Source organism: Rhamphochromis sp. 'chilingali' (assembly GCF_963969265.1).
Source record: "Rhamphochromis sp. 'chilingali' genome assembly, chromosome: 21".
In the NCBI taxonomy this organism is placed as follows: domain Eukaryota; kingdom Metazoa; phylum Chordata; class Actinopteri; order Cichliformes; family Cichlidae; genus Rhamphochromis; species Rhamphochromis sp. 'chilingali'.
In genome coordinates, this window is record NC_137949.1 from 9,269,313 (window position 1) to 9,291,582 (window position 22,270).

Here is a 22,270-nt window from a genome sequence, read left to right on the forward strand (position 1 = left end):
CATTTCCATATTTTTATATCTATAAAAAGAACGCTGACAATTGTGAGACTTTATCACAGAAAAACATCTAGGTGATTTTCCTGGCCTGGGATTTTATAAAAATATTCTGCAGTAGATCAAAAACAAAAGAAAACCATGAATCAGCATCTGAACCAAGGGCATAGATTTGGCATGGACGGAAGGGACGTGTCCCCACCAGCGATCCAGCGATTACTGAATTGTCCCCACCAATAATTTGATCTCTTCGAGTAAAGAAAAACAACCCGATAGAAAGAAAAAACGATCTGTCAGCGTCTCATTCGCCCAGCGGTGCAGAAAGAGTTAAATTACTTCTCTACTGGAGTCCTACGTCATGTGACAAATATGGCCAATGTGATTGGCTGAGCCTTTCAGGGAGCTCTGTTTAGTTTTAGCAGCGGCAAACCTGCGCTGCGAGGAGGACGGCGGCAAAAAGGAAGAATCTGGATATAAGAAAGTGTTTTTCAAAGAAACCTGTAAGTCACTTAAAGCAAAGCTCACTCATAAAAATGTGTCCGTCATAATAACGTTACAGGCTATGCTAGGTTTTGGCGCACATCAGTCTAAAATTGTATGTAACCATGAATAACGTGTTTTATAAACTAACTGCACAACATGCAGCACTATTAGTTCTCTCAGTCTCAGAGCAGCATTTCTAATTTTGATTGAAACTGTCAGAAAACAGCAGCCTCGAGCAGCCAGGATATAAGTTTACAGAGGCTGTTAAATAATTTCATCCTAATGGCACTGACATATTCATAGGAATAGTCACGATTTTGCAAATATTCCACCTTGTAGTGTGTATTGTAGTGTATAAATTGTTGTAAAAACGCACTCACCCTACAAACATTACTGATGAGTCAAGATCTGCACAAAGTGACAGAAACACTGAAGCAGCTCCACATTTTATTCTTATTGTCATGTATGTCCTATTTGTCAGGTGACAGAAGAACCAACACAAAGCTCAGAGAGTAGTGGTGACACAAGATCACAGGTGAAATTGGATGATGACTTGTTGGTTCATGACTGTATTTGAAGCACATGTCTGACTGCATGTATGTGGAGTGTCTCACTGTTGTTTATCAGGTGACAGAGGCAGCTCTGCCATGTTGTAGCTCAGAGGTGAAGAGGCGAGGTCACAGGTGACTGGCTGATGATTTGGTGCTATAGATTAACTAGTATTTATTATCATGACAATTGTCAGGCTGCTTTTAGTCATCCCAGTATCCTCAGTTGAGGCTGAAAGAAGCTTCAGTGCTCTCAGAAAACATGGCTAAAGTCAACAATGACTCAAATGAGATTAAACAATGCTGCTGTATGTCCACCAGGAGAGACTGGACAGTATAGATGTAAAACCAATATGCCAGCAATTTATCTCTGTTAACGAGAGGAGAAGGCATATGTTTGGCTGCTTCACATAGTGGACATTGAGTTGTTGTGTGGGACACCAGTAGCATTAATGTCTGTTGCTGTAACAGTAGCTCATGCTTAGAATAGAAAATCCCAGCTCACTGATCTGATCGGGGCAATAATGTGGCTAAAATGTTGCATAATGTTGCTGAGAGATCTTTTACTTTGTGGCAATCTTAGATGGACATAAACCACCAGGTCATTCAGTGTTCCCTTAGTGCTAATGTATCAGAGATGTTGGTGTAATGTAACTGAAGTAATGTTGTTAAGTCCTTGAACTCATATTCGTTTATTGTCATGACTGTATTTCAGGGCTGGACTGGCCATCGGGCATACCGGGCATTTGCCCGGTGGGCCGCTAGTGATTTTTCGTTTTTATGGGCCAATGGGGTTTTCTTCCTTTTCTTTTTTTTTTTAACGGTATAAATGAACAGTGGTGGATTGGCCAGTTGGTCATGATCAACTCTGGGCTGGACCAATTACAGCCGAGGAGGTCAAACTTTAAAGTCAATGTGAAAAGGAACGCGATTTGTCCCATACTACTTCAGCTAGAAAGTTGCTAATTCAATCATGAAACTGATCAATGATCAGCTGATCGGCTTTTTTCTCTGCATCAGAAAGAGGAAACCAGCGGAGGTCGCATTAAACAATAGCAGCACGTTTAAGCTTGATCAGCTGTTGTTAGCATTTATTTAATATTAATTTCTAGTATCAGCTGATGTTTGCTGGAGCCACAGCTGTAAAGCTGCTGGTCATGATGTCGGTTTGGATATGTGGTGAGAGGGAAACATGAAGATGAAACCAGGAGATGTCCTTACTGAATCATCAGAGCTGAACAGGTGATGGAGAAACAGGTTTACCTTTTAGGTGACATGAATGAGTTGAAGTTATGAGCTGTTTCTGAGAGACAAATAACACCAGGATCCTTTTCTATGTAGCTGACAGCTGGTAACTGTGTAGGGGCGGGTCTAGCAAAGTGTTGCCAGGGGGCTGCCACAAATGATTATTTTGGTAGTCGACTAGTCACCGATTATTTTTGCAATTAGTTGACTAATAAGATCATCATCCGTTGAACGTAAAACGTACAGCTTATTGCACCAGCAGCATCTGCTCTTATATAGCTATCATTAGCTTACAGCTGTTTAAGGTATGTGCTAACTAAAAATAAAGACAAGATGATAGTTTATTAAATTTTAATGACATTTGCAGATTGTTTCGATGGAGTTTAATAAACTCAGCCGTCTGCTCCTTGGTATCTAAAATATAACAGGACACCGGAGTAAACTCTCGACCGTCTCACACTTCTGATAATCAGCTGTTTATTCAGCTGTGTAAAAACTATAACTTTAATCTCAGCCAAACCGATTTACTCAGGAACAAATAAAACAGTGAAAAAAGCCAAACAATAACATTTTTAAGTTATCTAAGTGACTTATATATCATGTTTAACCTGAATAGCGAAAGACAGCGGTGGGTTTGAAGCCGGGAGTCCGGTGTTCTCACGGCTCTAGTGAGCCTTGCCCCCGGCTCGCTATCGAGCTAGTGGGTAACAGACGTCTCCGAAAATGTCGGAGAGCTTTTGAAATTATGTGGTATCTTGATAAACTGAGCAGATATTTGAGGTTTACACATTTTCCCTGAAAATATGTTAAACGTTTATTTTGTGACCCAGAAAGAATAATAAGAGTAATATTAAAACCAACTAGCTGCCGCCATTGTTGGAAACTGAGCAGGGCCGCGCTATGAATTCTGGGACACAGCCTTCTTCTTCGGGGTTTAATGGCAGCTGGCATCCTTGTACATGCAGTGCTGCCATCTTCTGTTTCAGTCCGTTATTACACTCTTAAATCCTACTACTTATTCCTGCGTCTTTTGGGATCTTACAAAGCTTCAAATGACGCGTCGACTATTAAATTAGTCGTTGACGATTTTGATAGTCGACGTAATCGTGACTAGTCGACTAATCGTGGCAGCCCTAGTTGCCAGGGGGGCAGGTAGGACATTAACAGGGAGAGGAGGGGGGCACAAAGAAATACTTTTCTTTCTTGTTCTCATTTAAAATGTCTCACTTTTAACAAATAATTATCTGAATCTTTCAACCAACGTTTTCATCTGATGTCAAATGTATAGAAATCCATTATTGTATTCAGTAAATATCAAGTCTAGTTAGTATATACCCTAGTAGGTTATAGTTTTCTTTACTTTGTTAAGGTACCATCTGTGCAGTCTGCAATTCTGTTGAAGAAAGATGTTGAATCTATTTAATTACTGGAGAAAAATAATAGATTTATGTGCATTTGTTGTATACGTGCATTAAATTTAAATCGGTTTTGTTAGTTAAGCATCTTGAGGCAGAGGGTGGGGGAGTGGTTCCCTACTTTTTTTCTTTGCTGGGAGTTGGCAACCCTTTTAGTTATAGGTATATGTAATTATAAATTAGGTGTTACTGTTCAGAATACCAGAATAGGGAAGGTGGTGTAGGTTTAAGCTTATTATAAAGGCTTTAAAGGATTTAGGACTTTTCCTATAATACCATGGTGGGCCGGTCACTAGTCAAAATGCCGATATTTTGTCCCAGTCCAGCCCTGTTATTTTCCCCTGTTATATTCCAGCGCCAAAACATCAGAATCAGCGAGCTGTCAGCTTTCAGCCCCAACCGTGTCGTCGGTGAGAAAGACTACATCTCACCGATTCTGATCCGTCGGCGCTTTGTGTTTACGTCTCTGTGCAGAAGCGTGTTACTGCTCTCATTTACTGTTTTAAATGTTTGGTGGTTGTTGAAATTCTGTGAGATTTAACCTGAGATTCTGGCGTTTCAGGAAAAATAAATTTAAAAATCGATTCAGGATTTTAATGAATCGATATCACATTATCCAAGCTAGAATAGATTTTAATCGATAAACAAAACCCACTGCTAGTCGACAGTATCGAATGCTGCACTAAGGTCTAGCAGGACAAGCACAGAGATGAGTCCACTGTCAGAGGCCATAAGAAGATCATTTGTAACCTTCACTAAAGCTGTTTCTGTGCTGTGATGAGCTCTGAAACCTGACTGAAACTCTTCAAATATTTTTTTTCTAAGGGTAAAAATTTTACTTTTGAAGAAAGTCATTATTAATTAAAGGACTGCTCAGCTTAACGGAGCACTGACCGTCAGGCACTGTAATTATTTATTTGGGACTAACACTGAATCAGATTAAAAAGGTCTGAGGAATTAAACTCTGACTAAGGGCCAGTTGGATGATAACAGGACTGGTTTCTGAGCTCAGGTGGAAAAAGCTCAGTCAGGCTTTCAAATGAATCTAAACATGTCTTGATTAATAAGCTAAAGTGGAAAGTTGCTGCCACACCCCCTCCTCTACCATAGTTGTTGCATTTCAGGAGGAAATGTAATGAGATTACAACCAGACCAGCTACAATTTTCTCAACTGTGTCCTGAAGTCACATAATGACATATACAAGTATATGATAAAGCTTTTATTTCTGGTCCGAGGTCAAATTTTCAAAAAACAAACCAAACAAACAAAAAGCTCAAGCTCAGTTTCAGAACAAAAAACATTTAATCTTAAAAGTACAAACAGGTATTTACAGTTTAAAAAAATATTTTTACAAAATAACATTATGTTCTGCTTGCATGCAGAACTCCCACAACCATCTGCACTCAGGGTTGACGTGGGCCGGGTCTCGCCACCCGTTCACCTGAGACTCCTTACTCTGTGTCACCTTCCTTTTGTTTCTTCTTCTTCTTCTTTTTCTTTGCGCTCTCCACAACCTGCAGGAAGAAGCCATGATGAAAACACGAGTCACACGCACACTGTTGAAAAATGCAGACAAGCCTCTGTGCAGTCGTTTAAGAGTTTCTTCCTGCTGCACAGTTAGGTCACAGACGCACTCACCTGTGCTTCTGGGCCCGTGTCCTCCGCCTCCGCCTCTGCCAGCTTCAGCCTCTTCTCCTTTTTCTTCTTTTTCTTCTCTTTCTTTGCCTCCTCTGCAGACGGTGTGCTGGGTGGCGTTTCACCTTCACTCTCCGTCACCTCCCGCTTCCTCTGCAGATCAGAGCTCAAAGGTCAGCATCAGCTCAGACTACACCTGATTTGAGTGATTACTGTTCGAGTTTACCTTTGTTGAAGCATCGCCCGACTCCCCGGTCGCCTGGGAGACACTGTTTAAAAACAAACAAACCAAAACCTTAAACACTTCCTGCTGAACTCAGAAGAGTGACAGCTGGGGTGGACATTGTCACATGACTGTTCTCAGGCGAGCTGCAGATCAGCAGGAAGCTGAGTGAAGGAGCCCAGACCCGAACATTGCTGTCGCAGACTGACTCCCTCGGAGAGCACGCCAGCTCGGCGAGGGATAACTGTCTGCTTCACCTGCCCGACTTTACCTCACGCTACAGAATCATCTTCAGGTGTTCTTACTGTGTCCGAATAAGAAACGTGCACCTGTCCTCCACTTGGACCCCACCCCTGCACGTACCTGTAGTCGACGTACTGGTCCTTCCAGTCGGCCGGCGTGCTACCATTGGGCTTGCCGTGTTTGTCGAGCAGTCCCTTCTGAATCAGCATCTTCTTATGACTCGCCTGATTAACAAAAACTCGTTAAACACTCGATCGGGTTATTCGCTCACAGCTGATCAGTGTTGTCAGGCGCACCTTTGGTCCCAGGCCCCATTTGCGGGGATACGTGTCCCTCTCCATGATCACCCTCTTGATCTTTGCCACCACGCCATGGTCACATGTGGATATCACTGCTGTGGTCATCAGCGCCACCGCTGCACAAAAACAAACTGGTCAATGACCCCATCGCTAATTGATAACCTCAATCGAGCAGAGGCGGAGCCATCAGTTATGGGTGATAGATAGCAAGTCATCACGGCCCGAAAGCTGCTGCAGCTACTCAACTCATCACGTGGCTTCACCTGACCAGGACGTGACGGCATCACACACTAACTCACCTGTGCAGATGGCCTCGCCCTTTGTTGTTATGACAACGATATCCTGGTTCACCTCGATGCCGTCTTCATACCTGAGCACACCTGGCAGCATGATCTTGGCTCCGTAACAGATGGCGTTCACCTGCAGACAGATGTTTTCAGTGTCACCTGTGCAGGTAAAATTCAGCAGCTCATCAATGACTGTTAATCTCGCTGACAAACAGGTGAAATACGGCGAGCATCTGCCTGACTTTCACCAAACAGGTGACCTCCACTTTAACATTCACAGTTGTTTTCTAAACTGGGAGGATGGCAAGGAAGACTCACGGCGCTGTCCTTCATCACGAGGCGTTTGTGTGACACAAGCAGCTTCTCAAGCGGGAAGATGACTCGGCGCAGGTACGACTCGTCTTTGTTGTGGTCGAACTGCCACTGAGCGTCCAGCACGTCGTGCATCGTCACCAAATTGTCCTGAAACAGAGATCCGGTGAGTGATGTCATCATTAAGTGCTGCGATGTCATGTCGGCGATACTCGGGTTCGGGGTTTGGACACGCCATGTCCACCACCTCTCCATCGCCGTCTCTGTGTCAAAGTTCAATTGACAGACCTGCACCGAGCAGCGGGCCTGGACTCAACACTTTGAAACCACAGTGACATCACACAGGAAGTGATGCTCACCTTCTCTCCCAGGACCCCTGACCGGACCCTCCTCAGTTCCTGCATCTGGCCTCCAACGCCGAGCATCAGCCCCAGGTGGACGCACAGCGTGCGAATGTATGTCCCCGCCTCACAGCTCACCCAGAATATACCTGCAGGAAAGACGTGACCTGTGACATCACTGCGCCCCCACACAGGTGAAGCGATTAAACGCCAAATGATCGTCTCGCTCACCAAGCCTCCTCTCGGGGTCGTACTCAATGAGTTTGCTCTCGTAAATCGTTCGAACTCTCAGCTGACGTTTGACGGCGGCGATCAGTGGCGGCCGCTGGAACAGAGCGCCCGTCAGCGTCTCCAGCCCCTGCAGATATAATCCCAGTCAGTGGAGGTCACATGACTGGCAGCCAGCCAATAAGAGCTTCAGGAAAACTGTATTAGGATGTTTTTAATCAAAAAGGAGCTTTCTTATGATCGATAAGCACGCCAATCAATACTCGAGCAGATCGATGAGCGAGCGCTTGGCGGCAGGAAGTCTTACCCGGGCCAGAACGTGCTCGCTCTCGATGGCGTTGTGCAGCCGAACTATTCCCACGTACTCTTTACCTGCAATAAACACAGAGAGCAGTGAGGCGGCAGCAGTTTACTGGGCCCACGCCTTGGCGAGGGGCAAAGACGGCGAGCCGGACTACAGAGGTGAACCACTTCCTGTCAGCTGATCATAAACTGGTCACAGCAATTGATCGCTGCAAAGGTGTGACCTGCCACACGTGAACCAATCTTCTGTGTGGCATCACAATGATCACCTCCAACAGGAACAGGAAGTGGTAATCATTACCTGCACTTTGTTGGGACTTGACCAACCGGGTGGCTCGGTCGATGCAGACGATCAGGCAGCCCGTGACCTTCGGGTCAAGCGTGCCGCTGTGACCCGTCTTCTCGACTCGAAGGATCCGCCGGATCCACGCCACGACCTCGTGGGATGATGGGTTTGCTGGTTTGTCAAGGTTAATGAAGCCTGACCTGACAGGAAACAGCAAGTAGAATCAGAGGGGCGCTGGGATGGCGTATTGGTGAGGTGTGTCGGCGGGGCGGTACCTGACATAGTCGTGGATGTTCCTCTTCAGTGGGTTGCTGCCGCTCGGTAACGGCGTGTAGTGCGCCGTCCGGATATTCAGCTTATCAAAGTTCTGCAGATAAAAAACACACACAGAACGTCACTTCCTGTTTGAAGAGCAACACAGCACACTGTCAGGCTCTTGGATATGGGTTGCAGTGTCATATGATCAGAACAGGAAGTCGTCTTGGCAGCGGTCGAGTTGCACCGTTCTCTTGGCGAGGTTCTGTCTGTCGTCCGGCAGAACGCCGGGACGCTGCCAGGACCCCAACCGAGAGGCTCCGCCCCCAGAACGGGAGCAGAAGCACCGACTGCGACTCAAAGGCAGCACTCAGCGAATGGATAAACAGGCTCATCACATCACATGACCATCACTTGACAGGAAGTAGTATGGTGACAATAACAGGCAGACTCAGGTGACCTACCTTTAGCAGCAGTGGCCATTGCGACGTGTCCAATGAGGCGACTTTGGACTCTGGGCGGATGAAGAAGTCCCCGCTCTGCTGGACTTCCTGAACAACAAAAACAAGAAGTTTGTTCACACACTTCACAGTGCCAGGCGCTGAATTGGCGACCTCTGACCTTCTGACTCACCCCAAGATCTTCTTCACTGACTCTCTTCACTTTCTTCTTCTTCTTCACTGACGTTGCTGAAAAACCAACAAACCTGACATCAGGGTGACAATGAGCATGCTCAGTCTGCAGGCAGACTTCTGTCTTTGACCTGCTTTAAGATGATCTAACACAAAAGGTGGGAAAAAAAAAAATCTGGTGCCAAAATGGTGACGACACGAACTGTAATTATTTCACAGGTTAAATCGGCTCATTCTTCTCTCCCTCGTGCGCAGCTGCACAACCACGTGGCCTCCCTGCCACACGTGGTTGTTAGCATGAAGTGGCTAATACACCGAGCTAACAGGCCTTGCTCAATTGCTCAACTTATCAGTAATCAGGCGATTAATAATCAAGATGTTTAACGCGGCCGCAGATCGATGCAGTGAACTGGACCCGATCGTAATAATCAATTAGTGATCGATCCCAGCAGAGACTGACTGAAAGTGATTCAAACCCAGCTCAGTCGGCACCGAGACCTCCCAGCAGCTCAACCAAACCTGCAGATCGATTAAAATCCGCGGATTGATCCGATCCAGCTCACTGATCAGATCCTACCAACACACGATCCACCTGAACAGTTAAAGTCAGTTTGCGGTTGCACACGTGCTGCACACACGCAGACACACACTGTCACGTGTACCTGAGCTCGAACCGGTCCCCAGATCATCCTAACCTTAAACCCAACAAACAGACTCAGAACATTCACGATCAAAAGGCGTTTTTTTCTGGAAAACGTGTTTTCTGCTTTTTAAACGCAGTTCTGCTCAGTCGAAGAGGCTGCGCGTAGCGAGCGGATGTGCGCAGGCGCGGAGGTTCTGGTTCTGTCCAGTCTCTTACGTGAATTTGATTCTGATTAAAACTAAAAGCTGAAAGTTTGGAAGAGACGAGCCTCGTGCTTACCTTCTGTGTCCGCCATCTTCCGTCGACTGAGCGCGCACCGCGACCCCTTCCTCCTCTTCTCCCCCTGCTCCTCCTTCTTCTTTGGTGTTGGCAGAAGCGGAGGGGTTTACCGCCACCTCGTGGTGTGGAGATCACCAAACGTGTCTTTCATTCCTCGCTTCTTCCAGATTTCAGAAACAGGAGCGACCTGAAGGTCAAAGTTCAGACTGAGTGACTCCCACTGTGACTCCTCCTCAGTGTTACTACATGTCCTGATGGGAAAGTGGACATGTGAGTGAGGCTCCTCCTGTGTGACCAAACTAGGGGTGGGTTTAAAAAATCGATTTCCCGATTCAAATTTTTGAATAGTTTGAATAACGCAATACCGATTCATTAAATCCTGAATCAACTTTTTAAAATATAAATGTACAGAGCGTGGATCGTTCACCCGACGACACGAACACGCTGTCGGTGCACTGCATCACTTCAGCAGCATCAGGTAATGTTCATATGTGGATCAGAGTTTTCTTCCGTTTTTGATCTACTTTTTATTAAGTTTTTCCTTTTTCTACATATAAACAAAAGGAGAAGAGAAGGATTACATTTGTTCTTCCTGACCTTTGGTGTCCAGGTGACTTCATCTGTGTTTAGGGCCAAAAAGAAGAGCAGAGGAAGAAGAGCAGGTAATCAATCAATCAATCAATCAATCAATCAATCAATCAATCAATCAATCAATCTTTATTTATAAAGCACTTTTCATACAGCAATATAGCACAAAATGAATTACATGGTTAAAAGCAGCCCACCCTACCGTGCCCTCCAACTCACTCCCCACACTCTCATTAACATAAACGATCATGGATACATACCCCCCCCCCCCCCCCCCCCCCCCCACGCACACACACACACGCACACTTAAAGAGTAAACTTGGGCTGGGCACACATGAGCCAGGTGAGGAAACAGTATCACAGGGAGCCATCTGCACCGGGAGCCGGTCACAGACCGCAGCCTCCAGGCCGGGCACACAGCAGGAGGGAGACAAAGAAGCCCCCCCAGCCAGGCTGAGAGGACCCCCAGAGCCCCAGCAGCCACGGTCGATCACAGCCCCGGTGCAGAGAGCGCCCTCCGAGGAAACACTGGAGCTATGACCCAATAAGAGTATATACAGAATAAAAAGATAAAATAAATAAGAATGGGGTTCAATATAAATATAAATAGAGTAAGAAGATAAAAAATGAATAAGAATAAAATCAATAAATATTAGGTAAAGCCTAAATTAATAAATAGAATAACAGGATAGAATAAATAAGCATAAAATAAATAAACGTTAGGTGAAAGCTAAATTAAAAAGGTGGTTTTGAGCCTGTTCTTAAAAACATGTACGTTCTCTGCGGCCCTGAGCTCCTCCGGCAGGCTGTTCCACAGACGAGGACCATACCACTGAAAAGCTGCCTCTCCGTGAGTATGTGTCCTGACTTTGGGAACAATCAAAAGGCCAGCACCAGAGGACCTCAGGGTCCGCGAGGGTTCGTATGGTAAAAGCAGATCTGAGAGATAAGAAGGCCCAAGACCATTAAGACATTTAAAAACCAATAAAAGAACTTTAAAATCGATCCTGAAACACACGGGGAGCCAATGCAGCGATTCTAAAACCGGTGTAATGTGGGCCCGCCCTCTGATCTTCGTCAGCACACGAGCTGCAGAGTTTTGTAAAAGTTGTAAAGGTGAAATATTATTTTTGGGGAGACCAGAGAGCAGGGCAGTAATCAATGCGACTGGTAATAAAAGCATGCATCAGCATCTCCGTGTTGGCCCGAGAGAGAATAGGGCGGACTCTGGCTATATTTTTAAAATGAAAAAATCCAATTTTGGTTACATGTTTAACATGTGGGATAAAACCAAGCTCAGAGTCAAAAATAACACCCAGGTTTTTCACTTGTAGCGAAGGACATAGTGAAAATGCCTGTAATTTAGACAAGAGTTTCTCTCTCTGAGCCTCAGGACCGATGATTAAAACTTCAGTTTTGTCCTGGTTAAGCTGTAAAACGTTTTCTGCCATCCAAGATCTTATATCTAGAATACAGTTAAAAAGAGCATCCATTGGTCTGGTGTCATCAGGAGACACGGAGATGTACAGCTGCGTGTCATCAGCGTAACTGTGGAAGTTCACTCCATGCCTCCTGATGACACTGCCGAGAGGGAGCATATACAAATTAAAAAGTACAGGGCCTAGAACCGACTCTTGAGGCACACCACATGTCATTTTATGGATCTTAGAGGAGCATGTATCCATACTCACTATAAAAGTTCTGTCTGAGAGACAGGAAGTGAACCAGTTGTGTACAGCACCAGAGAGGCCCACCATGTGTTTCAGTCTGTTTAAAAGAATAGCGTGGTCTACTGTATCAAAGGCTGCGCTTAGATCCAGTAGCACCAGGACTGAGAGCTTTTGGGAGTCCCAGTTACATCTAAGATCATTTAGAACCTTTAGGAGAGCCGTCTCTGTGCTGTGGTTCACCCTAAATCCAGACTGGAATATCTCCAGGATCTGTCTATCATTCAAAAAGTCATTAATCTGAGTAAAAACACGTTATTCTAAGATTTTACTTAAAAATGGTGAGTTGGATACAGGTCTGTATTAAAATCATTACAATCCAAATTGCTCTTCTTCAGAAGGGGCCTCACCACCGCCGTTTTAAAGGCAGCAGGGAAGACACCCAACTGAAGAGAGCAATTCATCATGTATAAAAGCTCAACCTCAAAAAATATAGTTTTTTAAAAAAAGTAAAGTGTTTTAAAGAGTGAAGAAGGGATTGGATCTAAAAGACATGTGGTGGGTCTCACTGTGGAGAAAACTTTCTGAAGGTTCTCAGCATTAACCAGGACAAAGCTGTCCAGTGTCTCCTCAGGTACAATCGAGCCCTCAGATGTGTTTACAATCATATCGTGAGAAGATAAAATATCAGATCTGATGGTGCTGACTTTTCCCCTGAAGTGGTCTGCAAACTGCTCACAGAGCGAGTCTGTGGGGGTTCTTTGGGAGCTGTTAAAATCAGGGTTAAATAAATGATCTATGGTGGAAAAGAGGACCTTGGGATTATTTTTGTTATCACTGATTATTTTGGTGAAGTATGAATTTCTTGAAACTTAAACTTGCAGCCACTTCAGAGGTTAGATAGCGCCTCCTCACAGTTCGCACCGAGGTCTTCCGCTGAATAAAACCGGTGATGTTAAAAAACACACAGTAGTGGTCAGAGACAGCCAAGTCAACAACAGAGGACACCCTGGTGGACAGCCCATGGGTGATGACCAGGTCCAGAGTGTGTTGCTGCATGACGTGTTGCTCCTCTGTTGTTGCTGCGTGACGTGCTGGGTAAAATCCAAACAGTGAAGAATGTTTTAGAATTCTTTTGATGCAGGGTCAGAAGGATTATCTATGTGCAGGTTAAAATCACCGGTTAGAATTATCATGTTATATTTTGAGTGTATGTTTGTTAAAAATTCAGAGAATTCCTTGATAAAAGCAGCGCTGTCTTTAGGTGGTCTGTAAACTGTGACAGATAAAACTGGAGGGCTGCTAAAAACAATAGCATGAAATTCAAAAGTGGTAAAATGATCAAATAAAATGTGTTTGGAGGTGAGTGTGTTGTTGGCTAAAGATGCAGTCCCACCACCTCTCTCACCACTTCTAATAGAAAAAGAGAAATTAAAATTTGGTGGGGAGGCCTCAGTGAGAACAACTAGTGCATCCGAGCCCAGCCGTTTCAGTTAAAAATAAACAATCAAGTTTATTATCTAAACTTAAATCATTAATAATAAAAGACTTGTTCAACAGAGAGCGGACATTTAAAAGTGCCATACTGACTGAGACTGGTGGATTTTTGACAGTAGAGTTCAATGGATGTTGACATCTTTGAAGAGGCCGGAGGTTATTAATGTTTTTGGAGTTACTGGATTTATGATGATTCTGTTGCTCTCTGTTTGTGATTATGACGGGTATTGTGTTGACTGTGGGAGAGAGGTCCGAGTCCAGAGTTTTGTGTATTACTGTTAAAAGTGGAACAAATATAGGAGCTGGGACCAGAGGGACATCAGTCAGTGGCGGACAGATCAGCAGGTAATGTCGGTTTGGGGTAATGACAGGGCCGTGTGTGGGAGTGCTGTACGCCAAATGCCAAATTGGCGGACAGCAAACGGCGTCCCCAGGTGTTGAGGTGGAGCCCGTCTGCCCCCAAAAGCTGCCTCCTCTCCCAGGAACTCGTCTCAGAGCCTGTTACCTGGAGCTCTGATAGTGAGCTGTTTACCTCTGACATGCTGAAAACACACGTGCCGTAATGTGTGTGTGATGCACAGTGTTGGGTGTAAGATCAGATATTCCCATTTTTACAGCTGAGCTGCTGCAGTTTAACATCATTGCTAAGTTCATAGCTAAGTTAATGGTACTGCCTTTATGGAAGAGAGTCCTTGACTGTGTAAATCTGGAGTTTGGGCCCATTGCCATGTTATATGTATTATAAAAGTAATTCATATGTGGATAGGATCCGATTGGCTGTATGTGTCAGTGCGGTGTTCCCAGGCCAGCTGAGAGATTTCATCTCTCTAGCATATCCTGGATCTGCCCTGGGGCCTCATTTCGAAACACCTCCCAGGAGGCACCCAGGTGCAACCAACCTTCTCAACTGGCCACTTTCGATCCAGAGGAATAGCGGCCCAACCTATCTCCACAGAAGACGCCAGCCACCCTTCAGAGAAAGCTGATTTCTGCTGCTTGTATCCGTAAACTCATTCTTTTGGGCACTACCTAGACCAGGGGTCGGCGAGCCGCATGCGGCTCTTTAGTCTTTATTTTGCAGCTCCGGGTGGTTTGGGAAAATAAATTAGAAGTATTTTGCTGAAGTGTATTTTATTTGTGTTTAGTTCTTTTTTTAACTTGTAGTTCTAAATTGGAAGATTATTGTTATATTGAAATATAAAAATAAAATTATATCTTTATTTTTTCATTGCTCAAAATAAGCGTCACACTCGTGGAAGCCGGTGTACCCGCCGAAACGCCGTGCATTTATCGAGACTTTCAACCCCAGGTAGGCCAGTTATGGATCTTCGGATCCACATTATGTCGGCAGCTGTTCTCCACCGTGAACTATGTTAAAAACAAACACCACTTACGCCTCACACGACAGTCCTACATAAAGATGAAAGCCCCGATCTGCAGACGCTGTGCGCAGAGGTTCAGGGGCAGAAGTCCCATTGTAAACATACGACGGCAGACCCGACGATGTTTGCATGAACACGTTTTTCAGCATCTCTTTATTGACCACTTTTCACACGCGGTTGCTGTACGCATACAGCCGGCTGTAGCTCTTCAACAGCAGAGAGAGCACAGACTTTAAGGCGGCGAGGCGTGATTGCGGGTGCCGCTCAGGTGCGTCCGCTTCCCATGCAGCAGCACTGCAGACCACGCCCCGCCACACACATTAACCAGGTAATATACATATTTAGGCAGAATTTTGTAAATATCTATTTTTCATTTTTAGCAGCATAGTGCTTTTTTCCAATTACTTTTTAAAAGTCAGGTCAAGGCTCCAAAAGCCCAAAGGCGATACAAGGGTGGAGGCTCACAACAGTTTTTGTTTGCTGGATCATTTTAGTTCAGCGTCTTTCCTTTTGTTATATTTCTTAAAGAGTTCAAAATGTGTTAATTACATAAATGTACTTTTCTCTGTAGCACTTCATGGAGTTCATAAACAACACACCTTAGTTGCTCTGTGGATTCTTTTAAAAAGCAGTTCAAAACTTTTCTGTTCAAACAAGCCTTTTGTTGATCTACGCATTTTATAATCTTTACATTATTTACATTTGATCTTTTACATTGTGTATAATGTCTATTGTTTATTTTAATATTTGTGTACAGCGCTCTGTGACTGCCTGTCTGTGAAAAGCGCTTAATAAATAAACTTTACTTACTTTAGTTGTTCACACAAAGCATAAAGGTAAAAAAAACAACGTATACAGTGTTATCTTCATTTTAGATTTAAAAAAGTATTTGCGGCTCCCAGTGTTTTCTTTTGCGTGGAAACCGGGTCCAAATGGCTCTTTGGGTGTTAAAGGTTGCAGACCCCTGACCTAGACTATAGGTGAGGGTAGGGACGTAGAATGACAGGTAAATCAAGAGTCACTCTTTATCTCTTGCTCTTCCTTCCCCTCACTCGTGAACAAGACCCTGAGGTACTTAAACTCCTCCACTTTAGGCAGCAACTTGTCCATGACCTGGACTGAGCGCTCCACCCTTTTCCAATGGAGGATGAAGTCCTCGGATTTGAGGGAGCAGCTCCTACTCAGTACTCAGTTTTTATGACTGTCACGATTTACAAAGGCAGATCATGTGGAGATGAAAATGAAGACCCAAATGCAGACACCTTTATTATGGTGGAACTGAAGAATAAACAAAAGCAAAGAGCGACTACACAGAGCTAACAAACCCTAAACTGGGAATGGTAAACTGTAAATGGCCTGTATTTATATAGCGCTTTACTAGTCCCTAAGGACCCCAAAGCACTTTACATATCCAGTCATCCACCCATTCACACACACATTCACACACTGGTGATGGCAGTCACTACAGCCACCCTGGGGCGCACTGACAGAGCCGAGGCTGCCGGACACTGGCGCCGCCGGGCCCTCTGACCACCACCAGTAGGCAACGGGTGAAGTGTCTTGCCCAAGGACACAACGACCAAGACTGTCCAAGCCGGGGCTCGAACCGGCAACCTTCCGGGGTGGCTGTAGCTCAGGTGGCAGGGCAGGTCAGCCACTAATCAGAAGATCGGTGGTTCGATCCCAGGCTGCCTCCTGGATGCCAAATATCCTTGGGCAAGATACTAACCCCATGTTTGCCTACTGGTAGTGGTCAGAGGGCCCGGTGGCGCCAGTGTCCGGCAGCCTCGCCTCTGTCAGTGCGCCCCAGGGCAGCTGTGGCTACAATGTAGCTTGCTATCACCAGTGTGTGAATGTGTGTGTGAATGGGTGAATGACTGAATGTAGTGTAAAGCGCTTTGGGGTCCTTAGGGACTAGAAAAGCGCTATACAAATGCAGGCCATTTACCATTACAGGACAAACTCCCAACTTTTGAGCCACGATCGCCTGGGAAGACTAAACACTACATGAAACTCGAAAACTTGGAACAAGTGGCATTGACGTTCTGTGTGTTTCTGTTTCTTCCGGTTTGCGTTCACACACAAGGAGCAGATCTTTTTGTGGACAACGTAGGTTTTTTTTAATAGTTCTTGTGCTTGGAGACTGTGAGCAGCCACGCTCCTGTTACTTACACCAGGGATGTGCCGTTCGGTCTCCGTAGCTCTGTGGTGCTGCATGTCAGTGAGTGGTCTGATGTTCCCTGTGAGCTGAGGAGGAAGAGTCGCAGATCCTGCGTCAGCAAACCGAAGGAGAAGGGACAGACCCGTCACTGAGCTGCTAGCTGTTAGAGTGAGGCCGTATTAAAAATTCAAATTCAAATTTTATTTGTCACGTACACAGTCATACACAGTACGATATGTAGTGAAATGCTTGGACAACTGCTCGTGACCTAAAGAAAACAAAAAAGGAAAAGGCTATGAATAAGATAGGAAATAAATATGAAAATTAAAAAGGGTAAATTTAACTAGGAAGGAATAAAATATAAATTAAGGTTAAAAATGAAATAACTGTACAACACAAATTAGAATGAAGGGTAAATTTAACTGGGAAGAATAAGATAAAATATATAAATTAAAGTTGAAAATAAAATAACTGTACAACAAAATACACAATATAGAACTATATAAGAATGTATGAAGAAATCTAAATATAAATAAATATATACACAATAACAGCAGCTGTACAAGTATTAACCGGAAATGAAGAATATAGTGACCAGTGTTGTGCAAAACCAAAGTCCAGAAAGTCCAGTGTGTGTAAGAACTGTATGTGTGGGTCAGTACTGTGTGGTGGTGTGATTGAGAGACCGTATCGCCTGCGGGAAGAAGCTCCTCCTCAGTCTCTCTGTGTTGGTCTTCAGGGAGCGGAATCGCTTTCCTGACCTCAACAGAGAGAACAGTCTGTTGTTGGGATGGCTGAGGTCCTTCACGATCTTCCTGGCCTTGGTCCAGCACCGCCTGCTGTAGATTGAGTGCAGGTCAGGGAGCTCGGAGCGGATGGTGCGCTCAGCTGACCGCACAACCCTCTGTAGAGCTCGTCTGTCCTGCATGGTGCTGTTCCCGAACCAGGTTAAGATGTTTCCCGCCAGGATGCTCTCTATGGTGCACGAGTAAAAGTTCCTGAGCACCTCCAAGGTGCTCAGGAACCACGTGCTACCACGTGCTGTTTGTATGTCCGACCCTCTGCTAAATGCAGCAACAGCTGCGATGTTATGTTACCAGCAGACTCCAAACACAGCATCCCCAGGCCTTTTCCAATCTGCCGATTTGAATTATATCTCTTAGTCCTGTACTCTGCTCACCTTCACCCAACACATTACCTACCACACCAGAGACTTTGGGGGGCTCAGATCACAGCCTGGTTCATCTCGAGCCTGTGGGTAAACCAGAGATGGTCTGAGGGACTGCTTCAGCTCCACTGTCTGGGGAGATCTCTGTGCTCGTCATGGGAGGACACTGACAGCATCACAAACAACATTAAGTTCTGTGTGGACAACACTGCGCCCTCTTGAAGGTATGGTGTTTCTCCAATAACAATCCCCGAATCAACCCTAAAATAAAGGAGAAGAAAGAACCATTACATCAAATAAGGTAGGAGCCGAGAGCTGAAGAAGGAAGATCAGGGATGGAGAAAACATCTGCAGGAAGAAGCGTGGCATCAGCTCCAGGCTCCTAAGGTGGTTGTGTTGTGTGGCATCATGGGATACATGTCTGGGGAAGGTGGGGAAAGTACCACGGTGCATCTACGGTGCACATAGAGTCGCAGGTTCTTCCTCCCAGCAGCTGTTTTAACCATGAACTTTGTCAATGAGGGACAATAAAGGATATTTATAGTCTATTCTATTCAGTACTTCTCCACTGTGTGAGGCACAGCGACAGATCAGAGTATTCATATCATTTCCTTAAACGTCCTTCATATATTCCATTGATGTTAGTGCTGTGAAGAATCTCCTGCACGTTTCTGTTAGTTTGTGCATCAGCGAAACAATGCAAACTATTATCACTGAATCATTAAAAAAAATAATTAAAAAGAATTTTGTAAAAAACATAAACCTCATTAATTCATGTTTATTCACAACAGAACATAATATCGAGCGTTGTTCCGTTCTGTCCGAGGGATGATTCTAGCTGCTCTTTGGTGCAGTTCAGTTGGCGATGTTCTGGCTTTGTAGAGGTCTTTCTTATAAAGCAACAAACTATTTCTCCAGGCTAAATGATGATCCTCTAAATTTGTGACACGTCATTTCCTCTCCAGCTTACGAGTCATCTGCTTTAGGCTACGTGTTTGAGAATTATACCACGGAGTCAGGTACTTCTGATTAGAGACCTTAGTTTTCACAGGAGCTACAGTATCCAGAGTCGTACGTAGTGAGGAGGTAAAATTATTAACAAGATGATCGACCTCTGTTGGAGTAGTGTTCAGATAGCTGTTCTGCTCTGTGTTGGTACATGGCATTGAAGATGATAACAGTGGGTGGATTATATTCTTAAACTTCTCAATTGCCCCTCGGGGATAAATAAAGTCTTCGAATCTAAATTAGTTACAGCACTTTCAGAAAGACATCTACTGTGATGAAGTCTACTCCCCACTGCTGGGTAAATTATTGTAAATGTAAATTATCAGGAAATAATCACCTGTCCCATACAACACACTCTGATCTGGGCAACTAAGGGAACCAAACTGGAAAAATAAAGAACGGGAAGTTGGAAGCAGCACGGTGGCACGGTGGTTAGCACTGTTGCCGCACAGCAAGAAGGTCCTGAGTTCAATTCCACCATCAGGCCGGGGTCTTTCTGTGTGGAGTTTGCATGTTCTCCCCGTGTTTGCGTGGGTTCCCTCCGGGTACTCCGGCTTCCTCCCACCGTCCAAAGACATGCAGCTTGTGGGGATAGGTTGATTGGATAATCCAAATTGTCACTAGGTGCGAATGAATGTGAGTGTGAATGGTTGTCTGTCCCTGTGTGTTGGCCCTGCGACAGACTGGCGACCTGTCCAGGGTGTACCCTGCCTCTCGCCCTATGACAGCTGGGATGGGCTCCAGCGCCCCCCGCGACCCTGAAAAGGATAAGCGGAAGCGAATGGATGGATGGGAAGTTTGAAATGTTTGAAGGTTGAAAGGGAAATGATTTTGTTTGAGTGCTAGAGCTCGAGGATTAACAGGAACACGTTTGCTTTTGACGAGATTAATCTTAAAGCCAGAGCAAAAAAACAAAAAAACAAAAAAAACCCGAACCTCTACAAAAGAGACACGATTGGTGGGATGCACATAGAAGAAGGTCATGTGCATAAAGAAACAGCTAAACCACTTCCCACAACCTCATTCAACACTGTTCAACACAACAAAGAGATAATTCCACTCAACACAATCAAATGCTTTCTCTGGTTTTAGCGAAACAACTAATTCAGACAGGACAGCAGTGTGTGAACACTGAAAACCAGATGAAGCCCTTTAATGAAGCAGTTTTGTTCCTGTGAGAGAAGTCCAGGAAGAACCATCTCAAAATGAGCTGCTAACACTTTAGCCACGATTATATATAGCAGGTACAGGAAGTAGGGTCTTTTTTCACAAGTAGTAGTAGCATATTTGTCTTTGTTCAAGTCGGTTCAATTGTATTTATATAGCATCAAATGACAACAACATTTGTCTCAAGGTGCTTTATGCTGTAAGGTAAAATCCCTACACTGTAACATCTAACTGGTTCCCAGAACATAGTAAACTAAGGTTGGACAACTTGTTCATTGCAAGTGCATAGTACTACAAATAACATGAATTTTCTGAGAGATATATTAATTGTTTACCCACTGAAGAAACTCTTCAAGTTCTACTAAATTAAGAAAACAATTGGTGCCAACTTTTTAAAATTTTGTTTACACACAAATTAAATGTGACTAAATCACATGTTTTTTCTTATATTTCCAGTACAAGACCTACTATAAACCCTATAAGTATGATTCAAAAAGAATAATTAACAACACTTCCTGAAGTTAGAATCAGCCCAACTTCTATTTGAAATGCAAAGAAGTATATGAGCCAACATACCAGACACTGTTCTGCTGAACAACAAACTATTCCCACTATAGTAGATCGTTACAATTAATTATATTAATTGTGTATTTGCTTGTTAAACAATTTTAAACTTTAATAATCTCACAATGAAACTTACTCGGGCGCAGACCAGCTGAATTCAGAAAGTCACGTTTGTTTACAATCACATTGGGTTCAAAGGTGAAAGTGTATGCAATGTATAGGGCTGGGATTTCCAGGGATGGAAGGGGAACGGCTCCAAAACACACTACACACATCCGCTCCTCACTCTCCACTTACAAGTCCTCTTCGACACCTCACTGCCAGACTCAGGAAACAGGAACGGGTCCAGGAGGACAAGGAAACGCAGTTAGAACAGACTAGTACTTCACACTGGACCCAGAGGCGAACCAGGCTGTACTGACAAGAGTTACTCAACAATCCAACCAAGAAGTCCACTGAACCACCATGTTAAATAGTGGCTCAGGCAATCAGGCAGATCTGTGGCAGGTGGATGATTAAACCAGGTGCGTGGGCCAAGGTTGTGGGTGGCTGACACTCTTCCTCATTGCTTTCGTTTTAGTCACCCACTGCTGTGCTTGGCCCTGGAGTGTCCTCAGGGAGAGAGGAAATTAGGACAGGAGGCTTAATGGAATGCCTCTGTCCTATCACCTCATCCATGAGGGCAAGGGTTACCCTAACCCAGCAGTGGGCTTCCCACTGACCCCCTCTCCTGAGTCTGGATACTTGCAATCCTAAAGGCAGAGGAAATCAAAAATGACAGCAGGCAAGTAAAAACACCACAACAACTCTTAGTAATTGCACATTTATCAACCTGTGTTCTTATGAATTATCTTCTTGATAACACACATAAAAACAAACAAACAAACAAAGTATGTAAGTTGTCCCATTACTTTCTGGCCTGCAAGGGGTTGACTTTCCCCTTCTCCAGAATTTTCCCGGTTGACTCGAAGGGGTTAGATGTTCATAGGTCACTTGTAGAATTTCTGTTATAACCTTCATTTTTATGGACGCACAGTGTGAGCACTCAGGTCGCATCAGAGCATCGGGTCGTATAGTGTGAGACCCTGCATCGTGACCTATGAACTTCTAACCCCTGCGAGTCAACCGTACAGTTTGAGCAGGAGCTGAATCGCGCGACTGAAAAAAATCGCACAGTGTCTGCCCAGCATAAGCCCAGCATTAGGGAGGATTCGGGGTCACCTGGTCCAGCCCTAACTATATGCTTTAGCAAAAAGGAAAGTTTGAAGCCTAATCTTAAAAGTAGAGATAGTGTCTGTCTCCTGATTCCAAACTGGAAGCTGGTTCCACAGAAGAGGGGCCTGGAGACGGGTTAATGTAGGAGGCAGGGAACCATGTTCCAGAGAGGAGGCAGTTATTATTAAATATTTAAAATAT

At 44.6% G+C, this 22,270-nt stretch overlaps 1 protein-coding gene and 1 long non-coding RNA gene across 3 annotated transcripts; one reads left to right on the forward strand and one right to left on the reverse strand.

Annotated features, from left to right (window-relative positions):
- Window positions 1-431: 431 nt before the first annotated feature.
- Window positions 432-21,570, forward strand: LOC308389043. 2 transcript variants are annotated; one of them, XR_013970208.1, is made up of 6 exons: window positions 432-494; window positions 959-1,012; window positions 9,820-9,957; window positions 10,064-10,130; window positions 10,263-10,314; window positions 21,435-21,570. It is a non-coding gene; the product is annotated as an uncharacterized lncRNA (long non-coding RNA). The 2 variants fall into 2 exon arrangements; XR_013970209.1 differs by lacking the exons at window positions 432-494; window positions 959-1,012 and having other exon boundaries at window positions 9,834-9,957; window positions 10,217-10,314.
- Window positions 4,966-9,752, reverse strand: dkc1 (dyskeratosis congenita 1, dyskerin). The gene is made up of 15 exons (XM_080870156.1): window positions 9,653-9,752; window positions 8,732-8,787; window positions 8,563-8,649; window positions 8,119-8,210; window positions 7,859-8,043; window positions 7,562-7,626; window positions 7,258-7,384; window positions 7,045-7,175; window positions 6,692-6,835; window positions 6,386-6,506; window positions 6,084-6,202; window positions 5,908-6,011; window positions 5,548-5,590; window positions 5,325-5,474; window positions 4,966-5,200 (listed from the first exon to the last, which is right to left on the reverse strand). The coding sequence occupies exons 1-15, from the start codon at window positions 9,666-9,668 to the stop codon at window positions 5,138-5,140; spliced, it is 1,503 nt and encodes a 500-aa protein (XP_080726282.1). The 5' UTR covers window positions 9,669-9,752; the 3' UTR covers window positions 4,966-5,137.
- Window positions 21,571-22,270: the final 700 nt, after the last annotated feature.